Consider the following 23231-nt stretch of genomic DNA (forward strand, 5'->3'; position numbering starts at 1 on the left):
TCAAGCATATAGAAGGCACACCTTCTGAGGAGACAACCTTTAGCAAGCAAGGGAAAGGGATTCTTTCAGCAACATGTGGGGACTGTAGTGTCAGAGCTACTTTACCTCAAAGGTTTACCGGCAGTTAAGTAGAGACTGACACCCAAGCCCAGACACCAGCTCTTTGGCACACGGGCCTCTTACAGGGTAGGTCCCATGACAGCCACTTTGTCTCAGAGCAGTCGACCAAGTGAGGGCACCCAAGAGAGAAGGTACAGTCAGTCATCTGGAAACCTAATATTGGCAATGACATTCCTCACCTCAGCCACATTCTGTTCACAAAAAGCAATCACAAAAGCCAGCCCTCACTCCAGGGGCTTCCTGAGGATGTAGGAGTGCCTCAGCATATAGGAGTACCATGTTGACTTGTTTCCTCTTCAATTTATCCACAGCAACTTGTACTGGACAGACTGGAATCGAGAAGCTCCTAAAATTGAAACTTCGACTTTAAGCGGAGAAAACAGAAGGATTTTGGTGAACAGAGACATTGGGCTACCCAATGGTTTAACCTTTGACCCCTTCTCCAAACTGCTTTGCTGGGCAGATGCAGGTAATCTACTGAAGGGACACAAATAGCTAACCCTTAACTGTAGTAGGCGCTAGCGATGAGACAGGTGCTATTACGAAACAACTCCTGCATTTAGAGCTCCTGGCTTGCACTTACAGCATCACGGCAGTTAGCTTATCATTTAGAGAACATTTTGAAATGATTCTTATAATGAACCTCATGAGAATTAGGGGGATGGGTTGAATCAGCCATTTACTTGTATATACTCAAGCATAAGCTGATTCGAATATTAGCCGAGGCACCTAATTTTACCACAAAAACTACCTTAAAAATGTGCTGAAAAACTTGGCTTATGCATGAGTATATACGTTAAGTTTGAAAACTGAACCTATGTCCAACCAATTTTGTACTGCTTTGCGTGGTTGAGTTCATGAGATTCTTCTCCTTTTTTTGCTTGTGTGCATAACTTACTCATCAATAGACTTTACTATCACACAGGTCTTATGCCAGGGACTTTCTTTGACAAGTGATGTTGCAGGATGGCTGCTTACACCCAAACTCTTAATTTCTCTCTGGTGTGCTTTTTGTTATTAGCATAACTGAAAGGATGCATGCAGTCTGAGTCTCAAGAATGTGAGTCTTCTGAAGGAGTTTATGGTCAAAAAGTTCCAAATAAACATTTACAGTTGTCTAAAACAAATTAGTGTTTTAAAAGCATTTGAAATTTGTTTCCACAGAAATAAGAAATTCAGAAATTCTTGACTCGTTTAGCTATTAGGAAAATTTCAAAGCTGCTTTGCCTACACTGTCCAAAACTACATGGAAAATTATAATAGCTTCCAAAACATTCACGGGAAAAATAGAATTTTCCCCATGAAACGTTTTGAAGCCTTAGTGCAGTGGTTCTCAACCTTCTTAATGCCTCGACCCTTTCGTAGAGTTCATGTTGTGGTGGCCCCTCCCCCCCCAACCATAACATTATTTTCATTGCTACTTCATAACTAATTTTGCTACTGTGATGAATTGGGCGACCCCTGTGAAAAGGTCATTTGACCCCCAAAGGGGTCATAACCCACAGATTGAGAACTGCTGACGGAGTGTGTGGGTCATGCTACTTAACATTTTAATTTCCCCCTTCTTACCTAGAAAGTTATCAAAAAACAAACAACCAACCCCACTGCCCTCGAGTCTTGGTGGCAGAGTGATTAGACGCACAGCTGCTAACTGAAAAGGCTGGTAGTTCGAGCCCCCAGCCGCTCCTGGGAGAAGCATATAGCAAGTCCAGACAGCCTCGGGACAGATGCAGTGCTTCCACCCTGTCGAATAGGGTCACTCTGAGTAGAAATAGACTAAAACCCAGCTGTGGGTTTTATATTTTCATAATTTATGAGCTAAGATTTGATCTGTAAGTTAAGAGACATGCACCTTGCTCCTATTCTGCTTTGGGGGAAACTGTCAAATTTATTCAATTCTGTCCTTTCTTCCAAAAGAAATTAAAACAAGAAAGCTATTGAACTGCCAGAAGCAGCTCTGTGGCATAGTGGGTTACTTGTTTGGCTGGTAACCTGACGAGAAGGTCAGCAGTTTGAAACTACCAGGGGAAGGCAGATGATGGGGCTTTCTGCTTCTGCAAAGATTTAGTCTCAGAAACCCAGACTCTGGAGGGTCAAGATGGGTCAGAATCAACTCACTGGCAGTGAGTTTTGTTTGGTGTTGGATTGAACTGTTTAGGGACTAGTTCATAGAATGGGAAATTTCAGTTGCTAATTTCTGACTGCAATGAGACAAACACCCTGCTTCCTCTCGTTTTCTTGAGAAACAATCTACCTGCAAAGCTTCCCCCCACCTCCCATGGCTTAAAAGGCCCCTTTCTCTTTGCTGCCTTTAAAAGGAACCAAAAAGCTGGAGTGTGCCCTACCTGATGGAACTGGTCGGCGTGTCATTCAAAACAACCTCAACTACCCTTTCAGCATTGTGAGCTATGCAGATCACTTCTACCACACAGACTGGAGGAGGTGAGGTCAATACCACATCTGGCCAAGGCTGAAAAGGGGGGAACTCTTCTGGAGGGCTGTCAGTTGTTCCACCATGGTATTAAGTAATTATTCTAAGGAAGGCCTCTGAAGTCATGGTTTCAACTTTACAAAGGAATGGGATGGTATTGCTCACATGTACAGAGGCAAAGCTGAAAGCTGTGAGAAACTAACCTAACTAAATGAAATCTGAACATCAAGGGTTCTAAGACTACCCCTTAAATGGTACCTTGTATTACATACAGGGTTTGTTTAATTCTTTTTATGACATTGTGGTCCTATTAGTGAGCCACCTGGAAGACTTTAAGCTAGTAGTTCTCAAAAAAGGAACTGGGGGTAAGACAAGCAATCTAAGCCCTAGTTCCTTTCCACAATCTTAATCGTAATTTTGACTCAAGTGGTTTGGTGTGAAGCCCAGACATTAACACTTCAAAGTGCTCACGTGATTGCACTACATAGCAAAGGTGGTGAATCACCAGCTTAGACCAAGGGCTCTCAAATTTGTGTGCCAAGATTACCCAGAAGGCCATCTTTAGAAGATGACTGACATTTGTGATTCAGGAGGGCTTAAGTGAGAGCCAAAGACTTGTATTTCTAATAAGTTCAGTTGACACTGATCATGACTTTGAGAACCATGATTTTGGCAAACCCTCTTTACCTTTAAAAATGTACTCCAAAGGGTTGGCAGAGATCTTTACTAAAACCATTTCTATCAAACCTCTTAAAATGTTTAACGACTTACAAATTCACTCTTTGTCACAGGGATGGTATTATATCAGTAAAGAAAGAAGGCGGCCAGTTTACTGACGAGTATCTCCCAGAGCAGAGATCGCATCTCTATGGGATAACTGCAGTTTACCCCTACTGCCCAACAGGTAAACAATATTCTCCTGGAGCGCCTTCGAGTAAGCAGGGAGAGAGGAACATACCTGCTCACCCTGAACCTGGCTGCTGCCACAGGCCTGGCCACCACCGTGAACATCTTGGGGAACCCACTTTGACTTCCTTAAATCTATGTAACCTGACTAGACACCAAAGTGGCCGATAGATGGGAGTATTTCTTTTTAAGAAGAGGCACTATTGCAACTCTGGGTTCCGAATCATTCACTGGTGCTCCCTTGTCCCCTCTCTCCCCTGACAGGAAGAAAGTAAATGTACAGTCTGAAGGGGAGGACCTGAAGTTCACAGTCAGAATCTGAACCCTAAAGAACACTTCCTGCAAACACTAAGGTGGAGAAAATGAAAGAGGAATTGGCCATTAGTTGTTCCTAGACACACAAGATGAATATTTTTTAGTGCAAAAGTACTAAGTGCTATTTTGTGAAAAGTTTATACCTCAATTTTTACTACTGTATTTTAAAAAGAAACATTGCTATTGCAAGTAAAAAAAGTGAGAGAATTTCAACTGCTGCTTATTAAAGCAAGTTTTCATAAACATTTGTAATATATTTAAAGGCCAAAATTAAGAACCAGCTAGGGGTACATTGAGCCTTTAAATGTGCCTTCTGCTGTGGCTTTTCTCTGACCAATAGCAGCTCAAAGCACATGCAATCCATCTAACACTACAAATTTTAAAGATCACAAGTCTTCATGTGGCTCAGAAGAATGGAAGGGAAAGAACCAACCTATTTATAATTTCCCAACAAAGAGTTTTAGTGTCTGTTTTTACCTCTGCATCAATACATTTCTATTTATATTAAAAGGTGCTAGAATGATTCAATTTGTATTTTCTGATCCTGTGCCTCTACTACATTTATAAATACCAAAGATGTACCAGTTCTCAAATTTTCTAGATCACTCCAATAAAATGCTTTAAAGTGACTTGAGACTCTGTATGTCTCTCTGACAAATTTGGGGGCTGACATGTACTTTTACCACAAAAGCAAGTGAATTATGGCATGGCAGCACGTTGTGAAAATAACCCAATAAACAAATCCACTTGCCCAAACTTTATTAAAGGAAAAAAAAAGCTATGATGGTAAATATCTAGAACATAGTCTATTTTCTGTGATCTGTCCCCGAAAATGTGACATTTTATTTCCAAACACATACCAGCAGTGTACAACGGCCCCCCACTGTGCCGAGCAGGTGAGAAGCTGGCGTGTTCATCTTCCAACCTTGCCCAGTCTGTGGTCTGTCTTTGGGTCCGCAATGATGGACTGAACGGCGACGATGGCTTCGTTGATTGTTGTCTGCAGCTCTCTGAGCTCCTCTATATGCAGCAGTCGGAGAATCTGAGCAGCTTCATTAAGGACTGCATCTGTTTTATAACAAAGGAACACTGTTAATGTTATGTTGTTTTTTAAATTCAAGGTCATCTGACCTTAAAAACAAACCCAAATCTCTCCCATCAGTGACTTCCTCTCCATAAAGTTAATCAAAAACAAATCACTTACCTCCTGTGTCAAATCCAAGACTATGCTTGTCTAACGCAACAGGCAAGCCCTTTAAAAAGACAAGAGAGTTACCCTTACATTTATTTAAAATGAAAAATAGCAAACTACTCTATGAACCACTTTCAGCTCTAAAGACTTGTTTGGTTTAAATCTGCTTTGGGGTGGGGGGAGTGGAAACCGCCCGGAATCACACCGGGCAGCACCACAGCAAAGGCAATGACTGCTCTAACCCTTCTGCGGCAGCATCTGGAGTCTCACTCAGTGCAGACGAAGGCAGAGCAGGCCCTGCCCGCTTCAGCCAGTGAGCGCACAGAGCAAACGAACAGGAGCCTCTTAATAATCTCCCCAAGCACATTCATCTGTCTTCACAGATTTGGACAAACCTACTGAAAGCATTTTTATTTTCAGTTAGCATGAATGAAATGAATTAAAATGCTTTAGTATTCTTGCTAAATTTATTAATGCAGATCTCCCTGGGTTTAAAATACTGTTTAAGGACTCAAACGGTCAGCCTCTCTTCAGAATCCAACTAAGGATGCCACAGTTTGAGCTAAGTAAGGTACTAAAACCAGACTAACGGCACTCAAGCCAGTTTTAGGTTGCTTTAGAACAGTGGTTCTCAACCTGTGGGTCGTGACCCCTGGGGGGGTGTTGAACGACCATTTCACAGGGGTCACCACAACATGAGGAACTGTATTTAAGAAGGTTGAGAACCACTGCTTTAAATGTGCATACTGCCCTTGTTTCCTAAATTTTCTAATAGGGCTTGGAAAAGCAGTATCTAAACTCTGCCACTGAGTCGATGTCAACTCACAGTGATGCTGTAGAAGGCAAAATTGCCCCTGTGAGTTTCTGAGACTAACTCTTTACAGGAATAGAAAGCCCCATCTTTCTCCCTTGGACCGGCTGGTGGTTTACAACTGACCATGCAATTAGGAGCCTGACATGTGACCACAAACGTATATAAATAGAACAGCAAAATATATGGAAATACAATGAGTAACATTAAAGACTAGAGCTTTATTGATTGCCTTTATAAAATTATTCTAGCATGAGTCTCCGGTTTTCCCATTTGTCTGCCAACAGATCACCGAGAAACAATTACCTCTGAAAACTACCCAATGGCACAAATGCTAGTTAATAGTGCTTATAAAAGAGCACTAAACTATGGAAATTCAACTACATTATTATAGGCTGATATAGTTTGAAATGGCTTAAAAAGTAAAAATGTATTTTATTTTGCAAATATGAGCAGAGAAATTTCGCTGAACTCACATCTGTACTGCCTTCCAAAGGCATACTTTTGCTGAACAAATGAATGGATGATTCTATTTTACTAGAACAATTTACCATCTGTTCTACAGAGGGTGAAATCAGCAGATCCTTAATTTTCAGTGCCCTGAATTAAACCATCAGTCAGTAAGAACCTTTCAAAGAAGACTGGGTGCTTTTCAGCGGCAACTGTCTAGCCCTGACATCAGTGACCGTTGAAGGCTGCTTGCCTGGCTCAGGAGTTAGGAGAGAAGGCCCTGATCAGAATGCAGGGGGCAGATGGCGGAGCTGGGAATCCCAACTGTCCTCACTGCAGCATCTTCACAGCAGAAACACCAACCAACCAACCAAAAGGAGCCTCAGCAAAGCTGGCTACATCCGAGAATTCCTGACTTCCAACTTGCTCAAGAACTACATTCATTCCTAGCAAAGTGAGCTATCCTCCTTTCTAGACGATTCTAACAGAATGACTAGTCTAAGGTAAGACTTACAAAGTTTAAACCCATAACAATACCAGAAAATAAAGGGGGGGGGCAATGATCATTTATAATTTATAAAAATAAACATACCTCTTTTGTTTGATGAGCTTTAGCAACTGCATCCTGCGTCAGGCGCTCCTGAACCAAAATTCGAATTGCCTATGACATTCAAAAAATAACTTTTTACTGTTTAAGGACTCTGCCAGTCTCTCTTCAGAACAAATTAAGGATGCCACAGTTAGAGGAATTATCTCCTTCATGAACCTTCCTAATAATTTTAAAAATTACATTAAAATTCATACTTCCACTGTTTAATAACATAGGTGGTCATAGTTAAAACACACTGAGTAGGCAATGCATGTGTAGTGCAGACTCATAGACATTCAGGATACATGTCAAAAGCAGGCCCCCTTCCCACTACAGAGCCTCAGCCAGTCAACGACCTTCTCAAGAAGAATCATTGTTAGGATTCTCATCTATCCGTAAAAGACCCACATGTGTACAAGCAGTCACACATGTAACCACAAGGTTAGTAATGTGTGCCCATGGATTTGTTTCTCTAGTCTACCCAGACTAACACATCAGTTTTTTAGAAAAATGAACTCTCCTATATGCACAGCTTCTGTCAAAAATAAGAGACTAGGAAACTGACCTTTAGCATTACCAGGTAATCATCATGGCGCTGAATCTGAAGAAGATTAGCCAAAGCCATTACACCAGCCTTGAAATCAGGGTTATTTACTACAAAGGAATAAAAAAACAAAACATACACAAAAAACTTACAGCTCTGAAAATATACATCTTCACAGCTTGATCTTTATGAAGACAAATGTACAAATATTTTATTTCCTAGTAAGAATGCCAACAAATTTCTAAGTTCTAAAACTGCTGACAGAAAAAGAAAAACCACCCCAGAGCAGCACAGAGCATCAATTTAAGATGAGTTTGATGGTTTCCTGTGACTGTGTCAGCAGTCAAACTCAACAGTCTAGCAATGACTAACTCACATCATGTCTGTCCCATAGCTCTCTACACAGACTCTTAATTAACATTTCTTCCCCAGGCTATTAATTTTAATTTGTAGGATCCTTTAAGGAACAGTTTTCTCAAAATCGCTTTCCTAAGCAACAGCTCTGGAGTGCCCATTCTTGGACATTTATTAACTCATAAGGAAAACTCATGAAGTATAGGTTACAATGAATCACCAAGTGGAAGGATACTTAACACAGTTTGTAAACGAATTATAACCTTCACACTTCTAAAAGGGGGAAAACTGTTGAAAGGCAACTGGTACTTAAAATAGTGAAAACTTTTCCTGGTTGTTTCAGTGTCACAAGATCAAAGAAAATTCTTTATACATCTGAGAGGGCAAAAATTCTCCAACCACCACGATTCAGTGTAAGTCATCTTCCAAATGACCATGACCAAATTAAGGAATAAAATTTTAAAAGTCAGTTATTGTGGTACGAGAGAAAGACTATCAGAGAATGAAATTTTTCCCTAAACACTGGCTACATAAAACATTCTTAGTTTATTGAAAGTAGACTGATGAAAAACCTCACATATTCATTAATATATTTACCATCCAAGTTGACCAGTGGCTCTGCATTTTTAGCTGCATTGTCAGCATTTTTTGAATTATCAGGAACTGTGTCCTTGTATTTTTCAGCTGTAAAAATAGGCAGCAAAAATACCATTTTTAGAACTGCAACTTAAGGTACAATCAGCACTGCTCAATTTATTTGAATGCCAAATTATGTGCAGGGACAATGCATCCAATCAACAAAATTTCCTTTTTGTTATACAATATACAAGAGGACTTCAAAGTTTGTGGGAGAATGAAATGGCATTTTTGGAAAAACAGAATGGAATTTTCCCACAAACTTTTTGAAAAACACCTAAAACTTCTCCCCCTCCACCCCCATCCAACATAACAGATGACAACATGACTACAACTCTTTGTTTAAGCCTATTTCTAGAATGCCTGACGCAAATATCTTTTCATTAACAGTTCTAATAGTAATTAATTTTAAACAATATGTGAATTTTAGACGAGGTCTAAAGTTAGATTCACATAAAACATGCTATATAAGCATGAAAGAAATAGTAAGAATTTCATTTTATGAGAATCAATGTAAAAATGACTAAAAAGTTCCATCCCTAATCTTCATTTGAATGATACGGTAGATTTTTAAATTATTTCGAAAAAATCAATAGGTCAAACACGTCACCATACATAGATCTACATTGTTTTTCAAGAAGACTGGAAATCATAGAGCTCTAAAGGTAGATTTTTATAGCTTCACTGGAAAATCCTTGATGCTGAAAAAAAATCATACAAACAATGCAAGAAAACACTCAATAATAATTCACTAAGCTTAACATACAATAAAAGCAGCTTCATCTATAGCACTTACATAATTTATGGAAAAAAATAAGATGAAAAAAGCACTATAAGTCACACAGGATTTGACTTCAAGGGCTTCCACTGGCAGGCATAAAAATACATGACAAAAAGGAATATAACCCTCTGAATAAAATTAAGAACCTCAAAATTCATACTGATTTACTTACACATCACCAGAGAGAAAGAAAAACTTCTCTGTACAGTGGAAAGTCACAAAAAGAAATGTAGAAGGAATAAAGGAACTCGGAAACCCCCCCCCCCAAGCCCCTTAAGCACCATAGTAATTATAGCATGGAACTTTGAGGACTAACAGTACCCCTCCAATACATGGATTCATTACAAGGGAGCAACTTTAGGTGAAGGATGGAAGTTACTGTGATCAGTAAGAAGGCACATCAGCTATCACTTGTCTTCTGCTGTAACACACATCTGTGCTCTTTACAACACAAGCAATAGAAACCCTGAGTCTAATTGCCTAGGAACAAAAGACAGAGTGAGGAACTTCTCATATTACATAAGTCAAATACATTTAAAACTAAACCGCTATTTTCAATCATCTCATAGGCATCTAAAGTTGTGACACTGAATAAGGAAGACTGAAGAATGGGTGCATTTGAACTGCGGTGCAGGCAAAGAATACATGTATCATGAACTGCCCAAGGAGCAAACAAACCTGTCCTAGAACAGTCCATTCCCCATAGAAGCAAGGATGCCACACCAGTTCCTGGTAAGAGACATGCGTGGTGAGGCAGAAGGCCATCAACAACGAGGAAGACCCTCGCCAAGATGGACTGACCCACTGGCTGCAGCGATCGTGGGCTCAAACGTAACAAAGAGGCGAGCGGTGCAGGAACAGTCAGGGTTTTGAACTGTTGTACACAGGATTGCCATGAGTCGGAAGCCAACTTGAAGGTATCTAACACCACCACCAACTAGTATAATACTAAATATGATGTGATCCAGGATTTTTTCCTTAAAAAAAAAAAGAAGTTTGAAAACTGTCAATAGAAGCAAATGCCTATCAAAATGAGACAGTACTATTGTCAGGAAACCAGACAGCACAGTGGTTAAAGTGCCCCGCTGACAACCAAAAAGCCAGCTGTTCATAGAAAGATAGATATGGCAGTCTTGTAAAGATGCCAGCCTTGAAATAATATGGAAACAACTATTCTGTCCTAAAGGACGGCTAGGAGTCAGAGTCAATTTAATGTTCGTTCACAGGTGGGGTACTATGATTATAAACAGAAGTGTTTTCAGGACATGTATATTGAAATATGAGGGAGAGATGAAGGAAGAAAAAGAATGAGCATATGAAGTAAAACTAACATCTGGGGATCCCCAGAGAACAATGTTGCTGAGGGAACAGTGGCTCCCTCAAACATGTCCATGAACCAATCTCTAGAACCTGTGATTACATATAACTAACACAGCAAAGTCATCCACTTTAGTGATATTTGTGACAGCAGTACTGTATAACTAGGCACAATATTCACAACGCTTTCACCAAAGGATATTTTTTTAAAAATTTAAATCATATCAAGAAAACACAGCATATTAAGGAAAAACCACAAGGGAACATCAGCACCTCCTATTGGTAATGAGCATTATTCCTGGACAGTATTAATACTTTAATCATTTTTATCAGTCTGTTTTAAACAAAAACGTGTTCTAGTTTAGACTTTTTTTTAGACTTTTAATGCACTTTTGTAGCTACCTTTAAACTATGCTGACTTTCTTTTCTTAGATCAGAAAATTTACATCAGATATGAACTAGTTCCTCAATGGTATTTATCGAAAACACCATACAATACTATTATTGAGAAATGTGAGGGGGAATGCAGAGTGGAGACCCAAAGCCCATCTGTAGGCAACTGGACATCCCCTTACAGAAAGGTCACAAGGAGACGAGCCAGTCAGGGTGCAGTACAGCACCCATGAAGCATACAACTTTTCTCCAGTTCTTGAATGCTTCCTCCCCACCACTATCATGATCCCAATTCTACCTTACAAATCTGGCTAGGCCAGAGGATGTGCACTGGTACAGATCGGAACTGGAAACACAGGGAATCCAGATATATAAACCCCTTAGCACCAATAATGAGAGTAGTGATACCAAGAGGGGAAGGGAAGGTGGTGGAGAAAGGGGGAACCAATCACAAGGATCTACATATAACCCCCTCCCTGGGGGATGGACAACAGAAAAGTGGGTGAAGAGGGACATCAGACAGTATAAGACTTGAAAAAATAATAATTTATCATTTATCCAGGGTTCATGAGGGAGGATGGAGGAGGGAGGGGAAAAATGAAGAGCCAATACCAAGGACTCAAGTAGAAAGCAAATGTTTTGAGAATGATGATGGCAACAAATGTACAAATGTGCTTGACACGATGGAAGGATGGATTGTGGTAAGAGTTGTATGAGACCCAATAAAATGACTTTAACTACTGAAAGAATATGCAGTCCCATAATACCTGCTATTCTCAGTACTTCGGTAATTTGAGTTTAAAATTTTAAAAAATGTGATAAATGGAATATTAATTAAACAGTGTAAAACAAATAGGAATATGATGACCCATTTGGAATAATGGAAAAGCACTCGTGATAAACTAGGGAATATACTGCTGTGGGGTAATCTGAGGGACTAGGTAAGACTATACTGCAGTTAAATCATCCATGCTCAAAATTACGGGTCTGGAAAGCTGACTGGTGGGGGAAGAGTCTTACGGTTATGAGATATAAATAAACTTTAATATACATTCGCATGACTGGGCACAGTCCCTCCAATAACCCTCCCCCACTCCCATAAAGGAAATGTCATAAAGGAGCTACCATATAAGATGAATCATTTCTGTGACTGGCCACTTCACAAGGCCTACTGTGACTAGCTACTTCACAATGCCTAACACAGTACCTGTTATCTGTAGATAAAAAGCAATCAGGTTCTATAGCCAACCCACCATAAATGTAGCAGTCCCCTCATGGAGGTTTGAGGTCAACTAGCACTAGGTCAAGATGCTGACTTATCTCATTGCTTATTTATTATGTTACCTATTAACTATGTAATATGTTAGTTGTATGACATGCATGCCTTATGAAAGATCTGTAAGCCCCATTTTATATACCTATTGGAAAATACATCCACGCTCTCAGTCCTGACATAGGACGAGGAGCCCCTACACGCCACTGTCTTTAATATTTTCCACAATTGCAGTCGCTCCTGTGGACCCCCTGACTCCGACATTACTGCAAATTAATCCATACATAGAAAGATCTTGGAAAAGGGTCTTAAATATCAAGCAATACTACCAATACTAATTATGTTATTTTCTAAAGAAAAGTGTTTTCTTTTGAAAGTAAAATTCCAAATGAGAAGTATGCTTAAAATTACTTTGAAAGACTACTGAAATTGAAGTCTGAGGCACTATCAAAACCTGGCTGCTTCTGATACATATGTAAACATTCATATATTGCCTTAGCCACCATTTATTGAGGTTGATATCATATACTGTTTGCATGAAATTACGATGGATGCTGTTGCCAAGGGAACAATGGCTCCCTCAAAGATGTCCAAGAACCAATCTCTAGAACCTGACTACATTTTAAGTAACACGGCGAAAAGGGTCTTGCAGGTATGGATGAAGAGGGTCCAATGTCACCAGTCACCAGACATTGATTTCACAGAAGGAGGGAAAATCAGGGTAGAAAATGTCATCGTGATAGGCTGCTAGCTTTAAAGATGGCGGAAAGTACCAGGAGCTAAGGAATGCAGGCTCCTTCTAAAAACAGGAAAGGAGCAGGAAACAGAGTCTCCCTTAGAAGCTCCGAAGGAGCCAGTCCCACCAACACACTGATGTTAGCCCACTGAGATCAATTTGGGGCCTTTGGCCTCCTGAACTGTAAAATAATATACCTGTGACTAAATCTGTGGTAACCTGTTGCAGCAACAATGGGAAATGAATTCAAGGTGCCACACAGAAAACCACACTGAAAATCAGCTAAAACTTAGTGGGGCTGAGGAAATGGTGGTAAATGACTTAAAAGGCAGAGGAGAAGCTATGCAAATTCTGAAGGAAAGATTTCTGCAGATAGATGGCATTTAAGCTGGACATTAAAACTATGGGTAGGATTCCGATTGGTAGACCTTGAGTGAAATGGCATTATCGGTCAAGGGATAACTGAGAGCCAAGAAACTGAAAGGAAGAAAAGGCTGCAAAAAGGAAAGGGTTAATTTTTGTTTGGCAGCATGTCCAGTATACAAACACTGGTTGGATACTAATCATGAAAGACCCCAAGTACCATACTTGAAGTTGCTTTTGTAGAAAACTCAGCCAATGATGCTCAGTTAATACACAACTTTTGTGCTGTGCTCTGAACCAATAGCGCTCTCAAACAGATTTAAGTTTCAGAAGGTTCAGATTGGTGACCCATGTGTATGACAGGTTAGGTGACACTAACAAGAGACTGGTTTGGAAAATATTACAATAATGTTGGCAGAAAGTGACAGAGCCTAATTAAAATGATGGCAGTGGTAATGGAGTAGATAAAATTTCAAAGGTAACTGTGAAACTACTGTCTGCTACCAACATGTAGAAATCAATTCTGAGACACTAACACCAGTTCCTGAACATGAAAGGCTAAGGTGCAGACTGCAAAGTCCAAATATACCTAAGTCAGTCACTTTGGAAACAGACTCCATTCCCAAATTCAAAAGAAAAATCCAAACCAGTGAAAATTAGCAAAAAATAATTTTAATTTTGTGGTAATAAAGATAAAATGCATTCTCAGCTAATTTGGGAGATTGAGGGGGCTGGTACCTGGATACAGAAGAAAGGTTCTAAACAAAAAGTAAAATTCTAAATAGATGCTGAAAGGGGTGTGTGCGTGTGTATGTGTGTGTGTGAAGAAGTTAAAGACTTAAATGAACAAAAGCTAAAACAACGTAAGACAAAAAACACAACCTAGACATTTCTAGGAGCCCAGGTGGTTACTGTACTTTAATTCTTTATGGGTGTAGACAGCCTCATCCTTCTCCTCAGAAGCAGCTGGTGGCTTTGAACTGATTACCTAGAAGTTAGCAGCCCAACATGTAACCCATTATACCACTTAGGCAGAGGCAGCCCTATCCTGCTTTAGACGGTTGCTATGAGTCGGAATCAACTCAGTAGCCGTTGAGTTTGGTGTAATTCCTTTAAACCTTTATACTCCCCTATCTTTAAAAATACATATTCCCCACAAACCTACCATTATCTCCATATTCGAGTCTAACAGCCAAGCCAAGAAGCCAGTCAATTGCTTCTTGTCGATCTTGAATCTTGAAAGGACAGTTAACATCTTTGAGATACTGTAAATAGAAAAAAACAAACCAAAATGCAGTTTCATTACCATAAAATCACAGAACCAAAAAAATTGGGGAGTTGAAAGATGCCCTCCATTGGAGCTTCTCATTTATGACCTCTTGGTCTACGTGCCCAACCTCCTGATTTTAGAGTTTCTCCAACAGCCATTGTTAAGTAATATAATCAATCTTCCCATTTCCTGGCAAGGAGACAATTAAAAACTTTTGATAACAATGCCCAAAGGAAACATGTTATTAACATGAAAAAAAGTTTCACCATGCTTTTTGAAAGTTTACCTTGATGGAGAGCAAATGCTTTGAAAATGACGAGGGCAAAGAATGTACAGATATGCTTTATACAATTGATGTATATATGGATTGTGATAAGAGTTGTATGAGTCCATAATGTTAAAAAAAATTTTTTTTAACTGTAAGAGCCCCTAATAAAATGATACCAAAACAAAAACAAACCTAGCCAGAGCAATAAAAAAAAACTAGAAATGTATCTAGATTGGAAAAGAAGTAAAATTATTAAAAATAAAAAAGATTTAACGATAAAAAAATGTTTACCTCGATAGATGCCAGTAGGACACTGCTGATCTACAGTAACTTACTCTTCAAAGATGAGGAAACTAAGCCCTAAAGTGGATTACACTTGCCAACAATGATGCATTATCTCTAGGACTAGAGTCAGGGATGGTTAGTTACAGCACCCAAGGCACACACAGCAGTTAATAGAAGGACAACTTACAAAAAGAGGGCATAAAAATACCTCGGTAGTTTCTAAACCTTAGCGTTTACATTATGGAAATGCCACCGACTAAAGGAAGCCAGGCAACGTACATGTGCCACTTCAGATTTTAAGTACCAGAAGCCATGTAGCTAAACGAGTTCTGTCCTCCAAATAATTCTCTCGGGACCTTAAAATCTAATTCCAGCAATGATGCCATTTACTCCAAACTTCTGGACCTCCCTTTTGGGAATCCTATCAGGAATAATGAAAAAATCAGTACCTTTTAGTCTTAATTCATTTCCTAACTAAAAAATATGATCCCTCTGCTAAAAAAACAAACCTTAGCCATGAATCAAAAAGCAAACCCTCTTCCACAATTTAGAAACTGTCCATATTAAGGATAGCCAAAAGATGTAACCTAAAATTTAAAAGTCATTTCAAATGAGAAGGGGCATCATCATTTCAAACACACCGACTTTTAAGTAGAACAGCACCTGGGAAGTATAAATTCCAATACACTATAACTGGATAACTTTATAGTCACTTCGCGGTGTGTAGCGTCAGCTTTCCACATTCATTAAAAACTCACCTATATGTAGAAATCTATACTGAGAATCAACATAAGAATCAGCTTTCAGTAAAATGTGGCATAAACAAACACATAACTATTGAGTTTATTTCTAAGTCTTAAAAAAGAAAACTTTTTAAGAGCAAAGGAAAACGATTCGGCAGTAGTCCTTGGGTGGTGCCAACAGTAACATGCTAAACTGCCACCTGAAAAACTAAGTGTCTCAGAAGATAGGCCTGGTGATGTATTTCGAAAAACAAAAACAAAACCCCGTCATTGAAAAGCCCTATCGGCACCACCAGTGAGTGTGGCCACACCAGTGAGTGTGGCTCTGAGCCTGGAATGCCAGACTTCTGACTGACACTGAAGAGGTTGCCGTAAGGTGGAATCCACTCCAGCACCTTTCTTCTTTTTGGAGATTGCAGTAGAGGGAATAATGATAAACAACATAAAACATTTGCAGCGGGGGAGCTCCCTCTGTGAGCATCTTCAGTGTACCATTAACTAACCAAACCAAAACCAAACTCACCACCATCAAGTCGATACGGACTCAGTGACCCTATACAGGACAGAGTTGAACTGCCCCCATGAGTTCCCAAGAGCGTGTAGCTCTGTATGGGAGTAGAAAGTCCCATCTTTCTCCTTGGGATGATCTTGCAGTCTTAAACCCAACATGTAACCACATCACCAGGACTCCCTACGAACTAACAACTACCAATCAGTACTGCTGAGTCCATTCCAATTCACATTACAGTATAAAAGTGTTCCACAAGGTTTTCAGACTGTAACCTTCACATAAGCAGGTAACCACACCTTTCTTCCACAGTACTACCAGGGGAGTTCAAATGATCAACCTTTAAGTTAGTAGTCAAGCACAAGCTGTTTGTGCCAATGAAGGACCTTTAATAGCACTCACCACTCCTGAAAGCACATTGTTAACATTAACCAAAGATGAGAAAATTGAGGCATAGATGTTAATGAGTATGCCCAAAATTGAAGAGGCAGTATGTAATACACATACAAACCTATTTACGGTATATTATTTCTACCTTATAAACAAGGGACCTCTGTGTACATTATACACAACCATAAACACATGTCCTAATTTTAAGCATGTCAATAATGTCCTTCTTTGCTTAAGTATCACAGTATATTATTTTTGTATTTTTAATCTAATATAAGGAACCCAATTTTTGTCACATAATTAAAGTGAGTTGTTAACTGCTATTTATGGAATTTTTTAAAAAGAAAACACAATGTTTCCAGAGAAAACTATTTTAAGCTTGGTAGAAGGAGCTTATAAAATTTTCTCTAATAACAAGATAACAAATAAGAAAAAAGTTCAATATCTGATCATTATTCGTTATTGTTTTAAATCACACAGTCTTTGAGAATGTGATCTCAATTTTATTTTCCGGTGATTACCTTTTCAAAGAACTTGGGCCAATCGCTGCTGTGGATGTTTCTTAAATTCCCTCTGTCTTCAATCTTGTACTGTCTGATTTTCTGGTCTTCAAGCCACACAATAAAATTTCTAAATTCTGTTTCATCTGCAAAAAAAGGATTATCATTAAAATCACTAGAGACAATTCAACACTTCACATGTAAATAGTCATCTGGGAGTTTTTTTAGCCCCCAATAGTTCATGGCGATTATGCAAACAATATTAAGGTGTTTGCATGTTCAGTGCATGCTTTCCCTTGAGGTTAAAAAAATACCTATTTTGCTGAAGAGAAAACTGAGGGTCAAAGAATCAAATCCAGATTTAAGTGCTATTGCCAATTCTGTTAAATAAAAAAGAGAAAAACAAAATTCTATAAATTTGTATGCTTCTACTGATCAACAAAGCACTGGCAATCCTCTTGCAAATGATGTTTTATCTGCGTCCAATTCAACTTCCGTCACAGGTTGTACTTAATAATTACTTTCAAACCAGTAGTCTACCAAAAACTAGTGGAGGAAATGAGAAGTAGCTAATAAAATAATCCTGGGTACTAGTAGGTCTTAATGAGGCACCTGGTGGCTCAGTGGTTAAGCATTTGGCTGCTGACAGAAGAAGCTGGCTGTTAAGCCCATCATCGCTGGGGGAGGAGAATTAAGATGCCATGCAAAACCCAGAGTACCTGAGTGTCTTGGTAAACCTTCCAGTTTTATATGGGGAAACCCCCCAAACCTCTCACCGGTATTTTGATTTACAGCGACCCTACAGGGCAGAGTAGAAGTGCCCTGGTGTTTCTGAGACTTTTAACTATGTAGAGAGCGCCCAAAGCCACTTGTGAAGCCCACTCGTGCTCCCGCACAAAAGTAGCCATTGAAAATGCCCTGGCCCCTTAGACCACCAAGGAGGGTAACAACGATAAGACAGGAGGGAGGGAGTAGCTGAGTCGGCTGTCTAAGGAGGAACAGGGCGCTGTAATTAAATAAAAGTTGACAATTAAAACAAAAGTGAGACCTGAGGGAGGCGATAGCCGAACCCATGCAGCAGAGTTGGAGAGCAGGACAAAGACTTGGCAGTCTATTGCCGCAGGAATTTACAATCTGGGGAACCCTGTACACATGATGGCAGTGAACTTAATGGTATTACTGCTAAGCTTTCCCCCCTTTACTGCAACAAAATGCCTTTGTATTTACAACTCAACTATCCATCTCATCTGCTACGAACTTTTTTGCACTTTTTTTTTGCACGGTGGGTACTGGGCTTGGTTTGTACTTCACTGCCTCCCGGGTCCCCGACCCTCACGCCTTCGCCCGTGACGGGAGTGAACTTGTCTCCAAGTTAATCAGCACCTTCCCCAACCCCCGCCCCTCCCCCGCCCCCGGTGCTCCGCAGGTGCAGGGGCCGCCCAGTGAAACACCGGGGGGGAGGGGGTCAATGCTGGAATTACGAAGGCTTTCCCTTTGGAGTGCAGAGATAGGGGCGAGGGTGCTACGAGTTAACCAAGTCGGAAAAGCGGCGACGCCGAGGCGTTGGGAGCGAGCCTCGGAAGCCCAGGTGGGGGTGGGGGTGGGGTGGGAGTGGTGCGTGGCGGCCTGGGGGAAAGGGGCCGCCCCGCGGCCCACGGGGAAGGCCAGGCCGCGGAGGATGCCAGCTGAGGCGGCGGCCGGGCTCTGAGACGCGCGCGGTCGGCGGGGCCGCCGCCTCACCTTTGCAGTTGAAGCCGGCAGGGTTGTGATAATCGAGGGCCGTCAGCTTGCGTCGAAACATGGTCCCGGCTTCCCGCAGCGGTCCCCGCGCCGCAGCCGGCAGACGGGAGGCGAGGCGAGGCGAGGAAGAGCGGCCGGCGCAGGCCCCGCGACGCGGCGAGAGGGCGAGCCGGCGTCGGCACGCTCGGGAATGACAGAGGCTTTAGCCAATCGGAGCGCAGGAGCGGCGGCCGTCAGCCCGTGTCCGCCAATCGCGGCTCCGCTACGGCAAGCGGGGCCAGCGTCGGGGCACGTCGACGCCCAAATAAACTTTATTGTCAGCTGCCCACTTGTACAAAAGGTAGCATGCAACTGGGAAGTAAAACGAGTTACCTCGTGTGTTCTTCGCCTTCTTGAAGTAGCATGCAGGAAATAGTGTTCTGTGCGGCCATGCTATTGGCCCTACTCCTTTTTGTATCAAAAATTTACTGTTTAGTATTTTTAACCATAGTGATTCATTCATTCATTCATTGTGTGTCTTCTGCATGCTGTTCTGTTGTGAGATGCCCTGAGTCAGGCCGGACTCAGAGCGACTCAATGCACAACAGAATGAAATACCGCCTAACCCTGCGCCATCCTGAGCATTGTCTTATGCGAACCCATTGTTGCTACCACTGTGCCTATCCATGTCTTTCAAGTTGCCCTCTTTTATCGCTGCATTTCCGTATCCATATATACAATTGTAAAAAAAAATTGTCTTGTAGCCCAGTTTTGCAGCCACTGTATCAATCCATCTCATCAAGGGTCTTCCTCTTTTTCACTGCCCTTCTGCTTTACGGAGCATGATGTCCCTTTCCAGGGAATGGTCTCTTCTGATAACACGTCCAAAGTTCCTGAGACAAGGTCTTGCCATTATTGCTCTAAGAAGCATTCTGGTTGTACTTCTTCCAAGACACATTTGTTTGTTCTTTGGGCAGCCTTGATGCTTTCTTTGCCAACACCAAAATTCAAATGCATCAATTCTTCTGTCTTCCATATTCACGACCAAAGGCATTGCTACTATAAAGATTGAAGACCAAGCGTCCCAGTAGTGAGATGCAGTTGGGAGTGTCCTGCAGGTAAACATACAACTATACTATGTGATGTCACCACCAGCTGTTGAAAGCAGGGTGATTCTTGACATCCATTGTGTCAAGCACATTAGTACATTTGTTGCCATCATTATTCTCAAAACATTTGCTTTCTACTTGAGCCCTTGGTATCAGCTCCTCATTCCCTCCCTCCCTCATGAACCCTTGAAAATTTATAAATTATTTTTTTCATGTCTTACAGTCCAATGTCTCCCTTCACCCACTTTTCTGTTGTCCATTCCCCAAGGAGGGGGTGATATGTAGATCATTGTGATCAGTTCCCCTTTTCTCTCCTACCTCCGCTCCTGGTAGGTCTATTCTCATTATTGGTCCTGAGGGGTTTATCTGTCCTGGATTCCCTGTGTTTCCAGCTCTGATCTGTACCAATGTACGTCCTCTGGTTTAGCTGGGGTTTTAAAGTAGAATTAGGATCATGATAGTAGGAGGGGGCAGGAAACATTAAAGAACTAGAGGAAAGTTGTATGTTTCATCGGTGTTATACTGCATCCTGACTGGCTTGTCTCTCCCCATGACTCTTCTTTAAGGGGATGTACAGTTGCTTATAAATGGGTTTTGGGTTTACACTCCTCATTTGCCCTCATTCACAATGGTATGATGTTTTGTTCTTTGATACCTGATTCCTGATCCTGTGGACACCTCGTGATCACAAAGGATGACGTGCTTCTTCCATGTGGGCTTTGTTGCTTCTCAGCTAGATGGCCGCTTGTTTATCGCAGAGAAGATCTTTCTGCATCATATTCATCTTGCTAACTCTTTGTCATCCTTTAAGGTTGAGTAAGATTAATCATTACCTCCTCTAGCAAGCCTGACAATTTGCAGTTTAGTCCCAGTGCCTTTCCTTAGTGGACATTCCCCCCCCCCCCAACCCCCAGCCCCTTGGCAACCTGTGCTGACTTCTTTTGCAGCCACATCACTCTGAAGAGTAAGTTCTCTGTGCACTTGAAAAAGAAGGAACTAACTTCTATTACTAAGTGGCCAGGTAATAGGATCACTCAGAGGTCTCTTTGTTGTTGTCATTGTTATTTGGGGCCCTCAAGCGGTTACGAAGCACAGTGTGACTTTTATAACACTGCCTGGTCCTGTGCCATCCTGCAATTGTTGTTATGTTTGAGCTCATTGTTGCAGCCACAGAGTCAACCCATGTTGTTGTAGGTCTGCCTCTTTTTTCAGGTATTAATTTAGCCATTTGATTATTCAACAAAATGATTAAGTGTCAACTGTGTGCCAGGCAGGCTCCTAGACATGTTAGATGCGCTGAGAGCTTATAGAGGAAAATTTCCACCTTCGGGGAACTTACTCTGAGGCAGGGGAAGACGACCTAATAATAAATACATATTTACTGTTTTAAAAGATGGTAAGTACCATGAGGAAAACACCCCAACAAACCAAGAGGAGTAAGAAGTGGAGGGAGGTAAGGGTGGGTGAGGGCAGTGGGATATGGTGAACTGTTGGAAGGTAAAGTATAAACTAACACAAGAAGAAGGGAAGGGATTTGACCACATGGATGGTGGGAAAGAGTTCTAAATAGAAACCTAAATAGAAAACAAGAGCTAATGACTATCAGAAGATATAGTGTCTTGAGTCTTAAAGGCTTGAAGGTAAACAAGCGGCCATCTAGCCCAGAAGTAACAAAGCCCACATAGAAGAAACACACCAGCCTGTGTGATCACAAGGTGTCAAAAGGTTCAGGTATCAGGCATCAAAGAACAAAAATCATATCATTGTGAATGAGGGTAAGTAAGGAGTGGAGACCCAAAGCCCATCTGTAGGCAACTGGACATCCCCTTACAGAAGGGTCACAGGGAGGAATCGAGCCGGTCAGGGTGCAGTACAGCACCCATGAAACATACAACTTTCCTCTAGTTCTTTAATGCTTCCCGTGCCTTCCCCCGCCCCATCATGATCCCAACTCCACCTTACAAATCCAGCTAGACCAAAGGATATGTACACTGGTACAGATCAGAGCTGGAAACACAGGGAATCCAGGACAGATAAACCGCTCAGGACCAATAATGAGAGTAGCAATGCCAGGAGGGGAAGGGGAAGGTGGGGGAGAAAGAGGGAACCGATCACAATGATCTACATATCATCCCCTCTTTGGGGCACGGATAACAGAAAAGTGGGTGAAGGGAGACATTGGACAGTATAAGACATGACAACATAATAATAATTTATAAATTATCAAGGGTCCGTGGGGGGGAGGAAGGGAGGGGAAAATGAGGAGCTGATACCAAGGGCTCAAGTAGAAATGTTTTGAGAATGATGATGGCAACAAATGTACAAATGTGCTTGACACAATAAATGCATGGATGGATTGTGATAAGAGTTGTATGAGCCCCCAATAAAATGATTTTAAAAAGAAAACAAGAGCTAAAAATGATTTTCATGTTTTAGATGATTGAAAAAATACAGTTCTTGATATGTGAAAATTCATATGAAATCTGCACTTGTACATCCATAAATACAATTGTGTTGGAACACAGCTACACTTGTCTGCTTAATGTCCTACTTTGATGCCATGAGGGCAGAGTTGAGAAGTTCTAACAGAGTGTAAGGCCCACAAAGTCTGAAACGATCCGCAAGTTTATATGGTTTCACGAAAGCAGGGGACCGATACCAACAACGCGATCAGTATGACACATGATACAGTCGGACATCTACTCAGAGGCTACTCTTTGGAGGCTATTTTCACAACTTGCAACATTTTAAAAGTCTTTCACAGTTTCTTAGATCCTTTTGTTCAAATTCTTTTTCCAAAGACAGAGAACAGGACAAACTGATAACACAGGAATAACCACAAAAGTATCTCTATTGTGCCAAAAATCAATTGTTCCCTTAATGAACGCTTTCATTTGAACTCCTCATCAGATCAGATGGCAAGATTTTAAACTAATTTCATGTGGTAGAAAGCTCTCTCCCCCTTAGAACTCTGGAAAGGAGGCTGAGGGGAGAACATCTTTTCTATCTCTTTCTGAGACACTTCTGTTGAGAATGAAGACTTGCTTCTATTTATTGGTTTAAGGCCAGGCTTTGGAATTTCATTGAGTTGGAATTACAAGCAAAAAGCAAGAAAGCAGAGCTAGATTTTATGGGTAGAAATGAAATGGGAATGCAATGAGATTTATTTAGCCACACGAGGAGCATAACCCATTAGCGTTCTGTGCTTGATCCTGAAGGGCAAAGCCT

General features: G+C 41.0%; 2 protein-coding genes across 3 annotated transcripts in view; one reads left to right on the plus strand and one right to left on the minus strand.

Moving 5' to 3' along the window:
- Positions 1-4401, plus strand: part of NID2 (nidogen 2) — an 85260-nt gene extending 80859 nt beyond the window's left edge. For both annotated transcript variants that reach the window (XM_075531178.1, XM_075531179.1), the window contains exons 18-21: positions 432-589; positions 2439-2562; positions 3343-3455; positions 3722-4401. In XM_075531178.1, coding sequence (XP_075387293.1) covers positions 432-589; positions 2439-2562; positions 3343-3455; positions 3722-3732 — 406 coding nt within the window. In that variant the 3' untranslated portion in view covers positions 3733-4401. The remainder of the gene's footprint in view (positions 1-431; positions 590-2438; positions 2563-3342; positions 3456-3721) is intronic.
- A 113-nt stretch (positions 4402-4514) lies between these two features.
- On the minus strand, positions 4515-19082 carry RTRAF (RNA transcription, translation and transport factor). Its single transcript, XM_075531180.1, has 8 exons — positions 18916-19082; positions 17197-17321; positions 14377-14476; positions 8310-8396; positions 7380-7468; positions 6818-6886; positions 4977-5025; positions 4515-4840 (listed from the first exon to the last, which is right to left on the minus strand). Exons 1-8 carry the CDS (start codon positions 18974-18976, stop codon positions 4686-4688), a joined length of 735 nt encoding a protein of 244 aa, XP_075387295.1. The 5' UTR covers positions 18977-19082; the 3' UTR covers positions 4515-4685.
- Positions 19083-23231: the final 4149 nt, after the last annotated feature.

Source organism: Tenrec ecaudatus, chromosome 14 (genome assembly GCF_050624435.1).
Source record: "Tenrec ecaudatus isolate mTenEca1 chromosome 14, mTenEca1.hap1, whole genome shotgun sequence".
Taxonomy (NCBI): Eukaryota; Metazoa; Chordata; class Mammalia; order Afrosoricida; family Tenrecidae; genus Tenrec; species Tenrec ecaudatus.